This window comes from Nyctereutes procyonoides, unplaced genomic scaffold (assembly GCF_905146905.1).
Source record: "Nyctereutes procyonoides isolate TBG_1078 unplaced genomic scaffold, NYPRO_anot_genome, whole genome shotgun sequence".
NCBI lineage: Eukaryota > Metazoa > Chordata > Mammalia > Carnivora > Canidae > Nyctereutes > Nyctereutes procyonoides.
In genome coordinates, this window is record NW_026575042.1 from 4,331,131 (window position 1) to 4,345,552 (window position 14,422).

At 40.2% G+C, this 14,422-nt stretch overlaps 1 protein-coding gene across 4 annotated transcripts in view; it reads right to left on the reverse strand.

Moving 5' to 3' along the window:
• The window catches only part of CNOT10 (CCR4-NOT transcription complex subunit 10), a 72,546-nt gene that overhangs the window by 25,507 nt on the left and 32,617 nt on the right, over positions 1-14,422 (reverse strand). For 3 of the 4 annotated variants that reach the window (XM_055321375.1, XM_055321378.1, XM_055321377.1), the window contains 5 exons: positions 13,255-13,404; positions 11,538-11,740; positions 3,604-3,725; positions 1,342-1,518; positions 85-165 (listed from right to left, as the gene is read on the reverse strand). In XM_055321375.1, the coding sequence (XP_055177350.1) occupies positions 85-165; positions 1,342-1,518; positions 3,604-3,725; positions 11,538-11,740; positions 13,255-13,404 (733 nt within the window). The remainder of the gene's footprint in view (positions 1-84; positions 166-1,341; positions 1,519-3,603; positions 3,726-11,537; positions 11,741-13,254; positions 13,405-14,422) is intronic. The other variant, XM_055321376.1, reaches the window with a different exon arrangement.

Consider the following 14,422-nt stretch of genomic DNA (forward strand, 5'->3'; position numbering starts at 1 on the left):
TACAATTCATAATATTAACAAAATAAAGAAGATTAAAAATAACATATGCAATATATGCTATATTAATTTTGTTTAGATACTCACTTTAAGTTTTCTAATTCCTGTTTTCTCAATGGAGAAGAAGGTGGAGCTGGAATGAATTTGTCTCCATCATGGCTTTTACTGCTAAAATAAAGATAGCTTCTGAATTATGAAGAGCAAATAAACAATTAAATATAAAATTTTGTTTCCCTATTCCCACTCCCATGCAATTTTTTTAATGCCAAATGTATACATGAGCAAAAAACAATCAATGAAAAATGCTTAGTAACTTGGCATCACCAATGTGTTAAAGCTATACTGTATTTCAGTTTCTTTCCTTCAATACATAATACTGCTTTTAAAAATTTCTAATTGTAAACAATATCTCTACAAAGGAAACCACCCCTATATTTTCACACATTTCTCAGTCTTCTGATTGTTTATCACCTATAATAAAACTTAACCCCGGAGGATAAAACTAAACCCCCCACAATTTTGTTTCAAATTTTCCTTAATAAATATATTTCTTAAAATATATATATATATTTCTACCATAATTTAAAACAATGCTACGATGAAAGACTTGAATTTAAAGGTGCCATGTGTAAAAAGAACTTTATATATAATGGAGCTTTATTATTATTAGAAGCTCTCATAATTTCTAGAGACTGGGATAATACTGAACTTATACTACAAAACTAGAAATTTAAAGAAATATTCTGGAGGTTAATGGTTTACAGTATGTTAAGAGAAAAGGCAGAGATTAAGAAGAAATGATAAGTTTTAGGATTTAAGTATTCATTTTATAATTTTTAAATAATTTTTTAAAAAGATTTTATTTATTCATGAGAGACAGAGAGAGAGAGAGAGAGAGAGGCAGACACATAGGCAGAAAGAGAAGCAGGCTCCATGCAGGGAGTCTGATGTGGGACTCATCCCAGAACCCCAAGATCATGCCCTGAGCCAAAGGCAGACACTCAACCGCTGAGCCACCCAGCAGTCCCTAAGTATTCATTTTAATGCAAGTAAAAACAAAGTGCGTCACTGAGTGCAACAAGATTTCTTTACACCTATTCATCTTGTCAATGAGAAGCTGTTTCTTTCCACTTCTCTTCCAGTGTTCTCTCCTCACTTAGTCTTTGTGTTCTCTCTTCCAGAAATACTCAACATTCATATTTTCCTTTCTTATTATTCAAAACAGGGGATTTAGGGAATTCTGACTGGAGATTTTAGGAATTCATCTAAAGGACAAAGAGGCTTACAATGAAGTCCTTCATTCCAGAGGGGCTGCACCAAAGGGGGCCAAAGGGATTAGAATACCTGCAAGTTTCACTGCTTTCACTGCTCTCCGTGTTCCCACCTAACTGATTACTATTTTTAGATCCATTTTCCTGCTTTGGATCTTGCTGTTCTTCGGGTAACAGCAACAAGGCGTTTCTGAGACAAATGGCTGCAAACTCCATACTGGCTACAGGAATGGCTGAAGATTGTCCATCACTTAAAAGAACAAAACCAAATTAGCTAAATAATTTAAAAATAAATAAGACTTTTCAATTATCAGGAATAAAACTGATATAATTCTAAATGAAAATTTGCCGATAGGTAGAAATTTGAAAATAAGCAATTATGAGAATCCTAAAGAAAGAACCTAAATCCTAAATATTACATATAAAATGTAAAATGTATGAATAATAGATTGCAAGTATATACATCATACAAGTTGTATCTCTAGGAATGGGACTAAGGACAGCAACCAACTTGAAGGTTATCTGCAATGTCGATGTTAATGTAACTGAAGAGTAATAGACCAGGAAAATTGTACTGAGGGCTGGGGCAAGGGCAGAAAGAACCGGAAAGAAAGGAAGTAGATTTTCACATCTGAGCCTTATTTTGGTTGATCCTTGCTTTCGAAAATGCTTTTTTTTTTAAGTTTTGTCTTATAATTTTTTTTGAGATTTTATGTAACTTTCTATTGGTTTGACACACACTAAACTTTATTAGGAAAAAAAGTGAAAAGTAGTAATATATACATTTTTAAAGATTTTATTTATTTATTTATTTATTCATTCATGAGAGAGAGAGAGAGAGAGAGAGAGAGAGAGAGAGAGAGAGAGAGAGAGAAAGGCAGAGACACAGGAGGCAAAAGCAGGCTCCCCAGAAGGAGCCTGATGTGGGACTCAATCCCAGATCCCAGGATCACACCCTGAGCCAACTGCTGAGCCACCCAGGCGTCCCGGAAAGTAGTAATAATTTTGAAATTGTAGGAAATGATTCTTTACCTTAAAGTCTTGAAAAAAAAGTCTGCATTATAAATTAAGACCAAAATATTGTGTGCCAGATACTATTTTAAAACTTTGGGGAAACTTTTATTATAACAATTTTATTTTTTGGAAAAGAAAAAAAATTCAGCAAATTTTTTACAAAGCCTACTACTTTAGAAATAATAGCAACTCTAAATTATAATCTTTATACAAGATGAAGATGTTCGTACTTAAGTTATTCATTTTTTTAAAAAATATTTTATTTATTTATTCATGAGAGACATAGGGAGAGACAGAGAGGCAGAGACAGAGGCAGAGGGAGAAGCAGGCTTCATGCAGGGAGCCCGACGTGGAAATCTATCCCAGGTCTCCAGGATCACACCCTGGGCTGAAGGCGGCGCTAAACCACTGAGCCACCAGGGCTGCCCCTTAAAAATTATTCAACTGAAAGTTTACATGTGACAGCTTTTTAATGCTTTGGTTACTTTTACGGATTAGTACCGTTCTCTCCAAATACTACGAATTAGCTTTAGGGACTATAAGAAAATACATAAATGAAGGACACCTGGGTGGCTCAGGGGTTGAGGGTCAGCCTTAGGCTTAGGGCATGATCCCAGGATCCAGGATGGAGTCCCACACTGGGTTCCCTGCAGGGAGCCTACTTCTCCCTCTGCCTATGTCTCTGCCTCTCATGAATAAATAAATCTTAAAAAAAAAAAAAAAGAAAGAAAATACCTAAATGAAAAGCATCAGTGATAAACTGCATACAAAGGAAACATCAAGATGCCCTCTTCTGGACATTTTGAATAATGGTACTGAATAGAGCTGGGTCTCTTAGGGCATCAACAGTTTCAGCACAGATGTAATAAACTGAAATCCTATGTCAGGTAATATTCACTGCGAACATATATATGGGCATCTATTTTTTTTTTTTATGGGCATCTATTTTTAGAAGCAGCAATAAAAGTCAGTTACAAAGTGGTTTCTCCTATAAAATGGTAAGTCTTAAGTATGTTCTTAAATTTCTTTTCTTTTTTTTTTAATTTTTATTTATTTATGATAGTCACAGAGAGAGAGAGAGAGAGAGAGAGAGAGAGAGAGAGAGAGAGAGAGGCAGACATAGGCAGAGGGAGAAGCAGGCTCCATGCACCGGGAGCCTGATGTGGGATTCGATCCCAGGTCTCCAGGATTGTGCCCTGGGCCAAAGGCAGGCGCTAAACCGCTGCGCCACCCAGGGATCCCTTAAGTATGTTCTCATACAAAAATAACATTATGTGAGACAATATGAAGTATCTATATTTTCTCTTTGCAAAATACTTACTTATATACAGTATTCTGTATGGACTGTGATGCCAAAACTATTTTACGATGATAGCCTTGACCAACAATAGACTGTACAATTCCTTTCTTACTTGGAAGGCCTTTAGTTTCTTGTTCAGCAGTCTACAAAATACAAATGATTTCCAATTAATTTAATGCAATTACAAGACAGGATGTGAAAAATGATCTAATATTTCTCCAGTTAAACCAAGGAAGTTTCTAAGATCCATCAATGTGGGGTTTTGGTGATAAAGGAAAATAGGTTCTGTATTGAAGAGGAGTAGTTAATTAGTACACAGAGCTGGATGTCTGTGATGCATGCTATATTGTATTATGAAGTTTGAGGTTATTTTTTTTTTTAAGATTGTATTTCTTTATTCATGAGACACAGAGAGAGGGCAGAGATACAGGCAGAGGGAGCAGAAGTAGACTCCATGCAGGAGCTTGATGCGGGATTCAATCCTGGAACTCCGGGATCACATCCTGAAGTGAAGGCAGACGCTCAACCGCTGAGCCACCCAGGTGTCACGTTTAAGGTTATGCTAAGGAAAAAAGGCAAATCAAGATTGACTCAAGCATTTATTTAGAATGATTTATTTAGAGTATTATACATGGGGCAGCCCCGGTGGCGCAGCAGTTTAGCGCTGCCTGCAGCCCAGGATGTGATCCTGGAGACCCTGGATCGAGTCCCATGTCAGGCCCTCTGCATGGAGCCTGCTTCTCCCTCTGCCTGTGTCTCTGCCTCTCTCTCTCTGTGTCTCTATGAATAAATAAATAATCTTAAAAAAAATAAAATCTTAAAAAAAAATATTCTACATCCAGGGACCATGCTGCATATTAAGGGCACTTTGACATCAGAGTAAGGAAACATAAGAGAGCCACAAAAACTCAGCGAAAAAGGGAAGCAACTCTGCCTTCTGAAACACATACCTTGTTCTTCTCCTTTTTTTATTTATTTGAGAGAGAGTGAGCTAGTGAGCAAACATGAGGTAGGTAGGGGCAGAGAAAGAAGCAGACTCCCTGCTGAGCAGGGAGGCCAACATGGGGCCGTGATCTCAGGACCCTGAGATCACGATCCAAACCAAAGGTAGACACCGTACTGAGCCACCCAGGCGCCCCAATCTTGTCCTTCTTATTGAAAACATTAAATGGTCAACAACTTATAAATTCAGACAAGCTATATGTTAAAATTAACATGGGCACAATTCTTGCCTTCTAGGAAATTAAAATCCTTAAAGCCCTGAAAACATTAAACTGAAAATATACATTTTATGGAATGTAAAGTTCCTTACATATATATAGTATTTTGGGATATTTCACTAAGATGCATCATCTTACTATGGGAACTTGATAGTATCCAAACTGCCTTTATCTTCCCTTTCACTCAAAGTCTTGGAATTGTCTGCAAGTGGATTCCCAACTGTCATTTTATAGTCAGGCAGATTCTCATAATGCAGGAATAAACTGGAGCCAATCCATACGAACTTGCAGAGCTAAACTCTGCCCTGCAAAAAAGTCCTCTAAGCACAATGTTTCTGTACTGTTACTTATTGCTCCTACTGTAAGTTTATTATGGTTATACTTCTGTTTATGACTTCTAATAAAACAAGGGTTCACTTGCATATTCATTTTAAACAGAAAATATTACATAATGTCTAAAAAATACAATATGCTTAAAAAATACAAAACTGCTCTGTTTGGAAGAATTTTAAAAATATTTTATTTATTTGAGAGAGAGGGAGAAGGAAAGAGAATCTGAAGCAGACTCCACACTGAGCACAAAGCACAACTCGGGGCTTGATCCTACCACTGTGAGATCACGACCTGAGGAGAAACCAAGAGCTGGACACTTAATCCACTGAGCCACCCAGGTGCCCCTCTGATTGGAAATTTTGTGCTGAGGAGGCAGCCAAGCAATATTAATGAAAAATTATAGAAAATGGATATTCTGAACCATTACTGGGAGGGACTTCCATTCTGACTTCTTTTCCTAGTGGTGGTAATAAATTTATAAGGATTCATCCATATATTCTTTCCTGATCCTTAAGGTAACACAAGCTGATCAGATGGCTAGATTTAAAGATGCGACAGATGAAAACAAAGATGGGATGGAACTAAAAATCCACAATAATAAAGTATACTTCCAATAATACACCAATAGGCAAAAAGTGTGTCAGATTAGTCATGATATAGAATTGTAATTAAAATATTACTTTACAGTACCATAACAAATAGCACTCAACATATCTGAATTTCAGTAGCCTTCCCTTAAATTGCTTAAATATGCTCCCTACAATTGTCTGTTTAATGATTAGCAGATCTTCTCTCATATATTAACTTAGCCAAAGAAGCATAAGCCCTACTTTTGCCAAAAGCAGTCTGAAGCAATGTGCCAGATAAACAGGACATAAATCATCTCCTTAGCATCACAAACTTAAAACTTAAGTTGGTTCTTTTTATTCAAAAATGTTATTTCTGAAGGTGCAAACTGCTTTGTTCAGTATTTCTTCTTTATTGACGATATACATTTTATGGAATTTTATTTGGAGTTTATAATATAATCTACAATATAATATCTGCAATTGGGATTTTGCTTTCTGGTTTTATTCAAGAGTGTTTTGGGGGTTGTTTTTTACTGTCTTTTAGGGCACTTCAGATCCTTTTTAGAAGGAGAAGCATAGACAAAAGCTGACAAAATTCCTTATTTGTGGCACAAATTGAATATTCTGAGATTCATCAAATTATGGCAATCAAGTCATCTTTACCATTTTTTTTAAAGATTTTATTCATGAGAGACAGAGAGAGAGAGGGAGGGAGGGAGGGAGGGAGGGAGAGAGAGAGAGAGAGAGAGAGAGAGAGAGAGAGAGAGAGGCACAGACACAGGCAGAGGGAGAAGCAGGCTCCATGCAGGGAGCCTGATGTAGGACTCGATCCTGGGTCTCCAGGATCATGCCCTGGACTGAAGGTGGCAGTAAACCGCTGAACCACCTGGGCTGCCCTACCATTTAAAAAAAAAATTTTTTTTTTATTTATTTGAGAGAGAGGGAGATTGCATGTGAGCAGGAGGACGGAGAATCCCAAGCAGACTCCCGGCTGAGTGCAGACCCCTTAGGCTGGGCTTGATCCCATGACCCTGATATGATGTAGGCAGAAACCAAGAGTTGGATATTCAACCAACTGAGCCATCCAGGGCACCCCTACCATTTTTAAAAAATTAGAAATTTAGAATTCTGGAGAAGAAAATGGGGCGGGGGGGGGGGGGTTCATAATAAAATCCACAGAATGAAGACAATCCTAAAAGTACTATTTCTAAAAATAAGTATTTTAAAAAGAAATATTAAAAACCTTACTGTATTTCTCTACTCTTTGGAAGATATAATAATCCCCTGGTTTCCAGTAACTATTCAAATGAGATGCCTCCAACACTTAAATTCATGAATGGATTAAAGAGAATAAGCGATTTCTAGAGTTCTTATTTTTATTCTTTTATTTTTTAAAGATTTTATTTATTTATTCATAGAGATGCAGAGAGAGAGGCAGAGACACAGGCAGAGGGAGAAGCAGGCTCCATGCAGGGAGCCTGACGTGGGACTCCATCCCGGGTCTCCAGATCACGCCCTGGGCTGCAGGTGGCGCTAAACCGCTGTGCCACCGGGGCTGCCCTAGAGTTCTTATTTTTAAAAAAAGTATAAATACTCCCTAGAACTGTCAGTTAATTTAAGAATTATCCAATAAGAAAGTTTTCTTTTACTTTTTAAAAAAGATTTTATTTATTATTCATGAGAGAGTCAGAGAGTGAGGCAGAGACATAGGCAGAAGAAGCAGGCCTCCTGGGGAGTCCGTCCGATGCAGAACTCGATCCAAGGACCTTGGGAACATGACCTGAGCGGAAGGCAGATGGTCAACCACTGAGCCACACAGGCACCCCAAGAAAGTTGTCTTTTAAAAGGCAAATTACAACTAAATAAATCATTAAAGCCCTTCAAAGATACCACTTATCTCTTTCCCTAGTGGTATACCCAAATCATAAACTACTTTTAAGTATCGTCTGAAAACTACCAGGCAAACATACTTCTCAATGGTAGTTTTTGCAGCTGTTTCTCAGGAAGTGCTGTTCAGCAGTAGGAGTGCATAAACATCTATATCATCTATGGCAGGCAAATCTTAGGTGCCATACCTCCCAATCTCTACATGGCCAAAGGTGCAGCAAGGGTGGGGGGTGGGCAGGAAACGGGGTAATACAGGCATCTGGTAATTCTGATACAACCTGTCTCCTACCCTTCACTGACCACTCCTCACTTGAGATTCCCAAGGCTTCCACCAACCATCACATGCAGATATCATATGCAAGGACACCCATGTAAACTGGCCTATTTCTCACAGTCATTGTGGACAAAGGTGTGAGAGAGACAGCCGGATAATCCTGAACCATTCACTGAATCAAAAGTAAAGTGCCTAGGCACTGAAGGAAATGCAGTGTCATACAGTTCTTTCCACATTCATGGTGTTAGTATCAGTCCTTCTCTAACTATCTGTGGCATGTACCACTCACACCAGCAGATAGATGATATGGCCCCTGCCCCAGGAGCCAATAGCAGCTAGCAGACCTCTATTCCAGCAGGCACAACCCTCTCATTGGCTTCACCTCTTTAATCTGACTGCTGATACAGGCTGCTATACTTTGAACCAGAACGTTAACAAATGACTTTAAGAAACTAAACCTTTGAGGAGGGAGGGGCAAGATGGCGGAAGAGCAGGGTCCCCAAATCGCCTGTCCCCACCAAATTACCTAGATAACCTTCAAACAATCCTGAAAATTTACGAATTCGGCCTGAGATGTAAAGAGAGACCAGCTGGAACGCTACAGTGAGAAGAGTTCGCGCTTCTATCAAGGTAGGAAGACGGGGAAAAAGAAATAAAGAAACAAAAGGCCTCCGAGGGGGAGGGGCCCCGCGAGGAGCCGGGCTAGGGCCGGGGCGAGTGTCCCCAGGACAGGAGAGCCCCGTCCCGGAGGAGCAGGAGCTGCACCAACCTTCCCGGGCGGGCGGAAAGGGGCCCGCAGGGAGGTGGAGCAGGACCCAGGAGGGCGGGGATGCCCTCGGGCTCCCGGGGACACTAACAGACACCTGCGCCCCGGGAGAGTGCGCCGAGCTCCCTAAGGGCTGCAGCGCGCACGGCGGGGCCGGAGCAGCTCGGAGGGGCTCGGGCGGCGGCTCGCGGAGGGGGCTGCGGGGCGGGAGCGCGAATCCCACAGCGCAGGCCCCGGAGCACAGGGCGCCGGGACACAGCCCAGGATCCGGCCTCCCCCGGGACAGGCAGAGGCCGGGAGGGCCCAGGACAGCAAGGACGCTCCTGCCCCGAGCTGAGCAGATCAGCGGCCCCGCCCCGGAGCCTCCAGGCCCTGCGGACGGAGAACCGAGAGCCCCGAGCCCCGTAGTTCCTGCGGAGGCTGAATCCAGGCTTCCAGAGTTGCCATAGCAACTGCGGCTGTTCCTCCTGGGGCCCCACGGGGGTAAACAACCCCCGCTGAGCCCGGCAGCAGGCAGGGGCAGAGCAGCTCCCCCAAGTGCTAACACCTGAAAATCAGCACAGCAGGCCCCTCCCCCAGAAGACCAGCTGGACGGACCAGTGATACTCCCCCGTGTTCCAATACAACTTGTTTTTGGCCACTCTGCACTGAGCAAAATGACTAGAAGGAAAACCTCACCTCAAAAGAAAGAATCAGAAACAGCCCTCTCTCCCACAGAGTTACAAAATCTGGATTACACTTCAATGTCAGAAAGCCAATTCAGAAGCACTATTCTACAGCTACTGGTGGCTCTAGAAAAAAGCATTAAAGACTCACGAGACTTCATGACTGCAGAATTTAGATCCAATCAGGCAGAAATTAAAAATCAATTGAATGAGATGCAATCCAAACTAGAAGTCCTAACGACGAGGGTTAACGAGGTGGAAGAACGAGTGAGTGACATAGAAGACAAGTTAATGGCAAAGAGGGAAACTGAGGAAAAAAGAGACAATCAATTAAGGGACCATGAAGACAGATTAAGGGAAATAAATGACACTCTAAGGAAGAAAAACCTACGTTTAATTGGGGTTCCCGAGGGCGCCGAAAGGGACAGAGGGCCAGAATATGTATTTGAACAAATCCTAGCTGAAAACTTTCCCAATCTGGGAAGGGAAACAGGCATTCAGATCCAGGAAATAGAGAGATCCCCCCCTAAAATCAATAAAAACCGTTCAACACCTCGACATTTAATAGTGAAGCTTGCAAATTCCAAAGATAAAGAGAAGATCCTTAAAGCAGCAAGAGACAAGAAATCCCTGACTTTTATGGGGAGGAGTATTAGGGTAACAGCAGACCTCTCCAAAGAGACCTGGCAGGCCAGAAAGGGCTGGCAGGATATATTCAGGGTCCTAAATGAGAAGAACATGCAACCAAGAATACTTTATCCAGCAAGGCTCTCATTCAAAATGGAAGGAGAGATAAAGAGCTTCCAAGACAGGCAGGAACTGAAAGAATATGTGACCTCCAAACCAGCTCTGCAAGAAATTTTAAGGGGGACTCTTAAAACTCCCCTTTAAGAAGAAGTTCAGTGGAACAATCCACAAAAACAAGGACTAAATAGATATCATGATGACACTAAACTCATATCTGTCAATAGTAACTCTGAACGTGAACGGGCTTAATGACCCCATCAAAAGGCGCAGGGTTTCAGACTGGATAAAAAAGCAGGACCCATCTATTTGCTGTCTACAAGAGACTCATTTTAGACAGAAGGACACCTACAACCTGAAAATAAAAGGTTGGAGAACCATTTACCATTCAAATGGGTCTCAAAATATACCCTAAAAACTATAGAACACTTCTGAAAGAAATTGAGGAAGACACAAAGAGATGGAAAAATATTCCATGCTCATGGATTGGCTGAATTAATATTGTGAAAATGTCAATGTTACCCAGGGCAATTTACACGTATAATGCAATCCCTATCAAAATACCATGGACTTTCTTCAGAGACTTAGAACAAATTATTTTAAGATTTGTGTGGAATCAGAAAAGACCCCAAACAGCCAGGGGAATTTTAAAAAAGAAAACCGTATCTGGGGGCATCACAATGCCAGATTTCAGGTTGTACTACAAAGCTGTGTTCATCAAGACAGTGTGGTACTGGCACAAAAACAGACACATAGATCAATGGAACAGAACAGAGAACCCAGAAGTGGACCCTGAACTTTATGGTCAACTAATATACGATAAAGGAGGAAAGACGATCCACTGGAAGAAAGACACTCTCTTCAATAAATGGTGCTGGGAAAATTGGACATCCACATGCAGAAGAATGAAACTGGACCACTCTCTTGCACCATACACAAAGATAAACTCAAAATAGATGAAAGATCTAAATGTGAGACAAGATTCCATCAAAATCCCAGAGGAGAACTCAGGCAACACCCTTTTTGAACTTGGCCATAGTAACCGGAGAAGGACAAACAGTGTATGTTCTCATTCATTTGGGGAATATGAATAATAGTGAAAGGGAATATAAGGGAAGGGAGAGGAAATGTGTGAGAAATATCAGAAAGGGAGACAGAACATAAAGACTTCTAACTCTGGGAAATGAACTAGGGGTGGTGGAGGGGGAGGAGGGCGGGGGGTGGGGGTGAATGGGTGACGGGCACTGAGGGGTACACTTGACGGGATGAGCACTGGGTGTTATTCTGTATGTTGGTAAATTGAACACCAATAAAAATTAATTTATAAAAAAAAAAAAAAAAAAAAGAAACTAAACCTTTGTCCAACCTTTAAAGAACGGTTTATAAATTCCCTGAATTAAAAAGGGAATGAAGTCTTGTATGTTTCCAAATATTTTTTGCTATGTAACAAGTTGGGGGCACAGTATAGGTTCAAAAAGATACCCAAGGAACACTCACCCCTTTATTTGCAGCAATGCAGCATTCAGCCAGCCTTAGCCAAAGGCGTGGATTTGCATGATAAACCTGAACAGCTTCAATCAGACACTCAAAGGCAGCAAGAGGTCTTCCAATGTGAAGAAGCTGAATGCCACAGTTATACAGCAACTCATACCTCTTGTTGGTTAGTAATGTACACATAGGTCGTCCTGAAAATTTTTTGCCTAATGATACAAATTAGGTAAGAAAGAAAATCATTAAAGTAACAGTTACACTGAAAACATTTATTCCACTAAATACTTAAATACTATCTTACTTAATACCAATGACCCCAGTGTGAAGTTGTAATAGCTCTTGACCAGTGAAGACCTTCATCCCCAACCTCACAAATATTCTCCAGAGTCATCTCAGTTGTCTGTGCTAGTGTGGCCAGAGATGTCTCTTCTCATTTGCTAGCTCCTCAGGCAGGCAACAATGGTCCAGAAAGGCAAAGAGAGAGAGGACCCACTGACTCCTATGAATCTTAAACCATCTTTCCACCTTTTTAGAAGACTGCACTTTTTTTAAACTTTATTTTCAGTTAACCATTTTATGTCATGTGCTTTTCTTAGCCAGAAGTATTTTTTTTAAAGATTTTTATTTATTTATTCATGAGAGAGAGAGAGAGAGAGAGAGGCAGAGACACAGGCAGAGGGAGAAGCAGGCTCCATGCAGGGAGCCCGACGTGGGACTCGATCCCAGGTCTCCAGGATCACACCTTGGGCTGAAGGCGGCACTAAACCGCTGGGCCATCTGGGCTGCCTTAGCCAGAAGTATTTAGCTAATGTTAGTGAGGGTTCAGGGAACTTTACTATGAAAATAAAAATTAATATACCAATACCCACAATGACTATGGTTCACTTGCTTATTCAAAGTTTCACAGTCTATAATAAAATAAGACTACTTATGATTCTGGATGCATTTTTCATCAGTTTGTTTTTTTTTTAATTTAAAAAAGCTAAATAATTGCTTTTAAGCATTCCAGGTCAAGAATCCATACCATATGAATAATAAATAAAGTTATAGACTTTAGGTATTTGCTCAAAGATTGTCAGGTGCAAAAAAAAGAAAAAAAAGATTGACAGGTGCTGCCTATAGTGAAACCTTGGAAAGAAGCTATAATAAAACTAGGGGTGCCCAGCTGGTTCAGTCTGTAGAGCATGCGAATTTCAGGGTCATGGTTCAAGCCCTAGGGTGGGCTTATAGTTTACTCAGAAAAAAGAAAACCAAAACAAAACAAAAAAAGTTTAGCACAGTCGAGAAATCTTAGCAACATATTTTGCTGTATAACATTACCATATGTGATTACTGATTTTCAAGTCCATGAAAAAGTGAATGTAATTTAAATTTCCTTAATATTTGAAGTAGCAATTATTTACTAAAAATCTCGAATAAACCTGTTTTTGTTTTTTTTTTCCCGAATAAATCTGTTGATCAGGGTCAATGTTAACTGTAGGTAGGCACATACGGATGCATTTTGACCGCACACTTGATCACTATCTACCTATTTATTCTTTTAGAAAAAATTACTTTTTAAATTCTAGTATAATTTATGTACCATATTATATTAGTTTTAGGTATACAATACAATACAGTGATTCAACAATTTTATATATCACTCAGTGCTCGGTTGCTTGCTCTTTAATATCGTGCTCTCCTCTAGTAGAAAAATATGACTATCCCCCAGCAATGGGCTCACCTGGATCAGTGCTGCCTGCACTGAGCTGTGCACAAACATTGTCATTCTCCTGTAAAGCCTTTTTAAAGTAGAAAATTCCCAGATTGTGCTTGCTCATGGCAAAATGAATGCAACCAAGATTATTCCAGAACATGCATCTCAAGCATTCACCTGAAAAAAAAAAAAAACACAAACAAATCTATCCTAAAATCTTACTGTTGATACATGCCACACAAGAACTGGCAATGAAACAGCAATTCCACCTAATCCTTATAGAAAAGTTTACAAGGCACCTGAAATTTGGGACATGCGAAAATTCTGTAAGCTCCTTTACTTTTAAAATCCTTTGTTTTAGGTGATAAACCAAGCCTACCCATTGATTTGGTTACCCTGCTTAATCCTTTTTCTGATTTAATTTTTTTTAAATATTTTTTTAATTTTTATTTATTTATGATAGTCACAGAGAGAGAGAGAGAGAGGCAGAGACATAGGCAGAGGGAGAAGCAGGCTCCATGCGCTGGGAGCCCGACATGGGATTTGATCCCGAGTCTCCAGGATAGCGCCCTGGGCCAAAGGCAGGCGCCAAACCGCTGCGCCACCCAGGGATCCCTGATTTAATTTTTAATAATAGGCAAATGATACAATAGTGCAAAGGACAAAAAATACTTCTTAGTAACATTATATGTATTTTGTCCACAAAAAGTATTATGTAGAAACTGGACAGAATAAGTATATATGGACACATTTACTATGGCAACATATTAATGAGTAGCAGGAATGCATAAAACAGAATACATAAATTCCTGCTTTTGCTTGTTAAAGTCTCCACTGCTCTTTCAGTTCACACTTCTTTCTTTATTTTTTAACCCTTTTTTTTTTAAGATTTTATTTATTTATTCATAGAGACACACAGAGAGAGGCAGAGACACAGGAAGAGGGAGAAGCAGGCATCATACAGAGAGCCTGATGTGGGACTCGATCCAGGGTCTCCAGGATCATGCCCTGGGCTGCAGGCGGCGTTAAACTGCTGCGCCACCGGGGCTGCCCAGTTCACACTTCTTTATTTTATTTATTTATTATTTTTTTTCACACTTTTTAAAATACTACTATGGGGCAGCCCAGGTGGCTCAGCGGTTTAGCGCCACCTTCAGCCTGGGGTGTGATCCTGGAGACCCGGGATCGAGTCCCA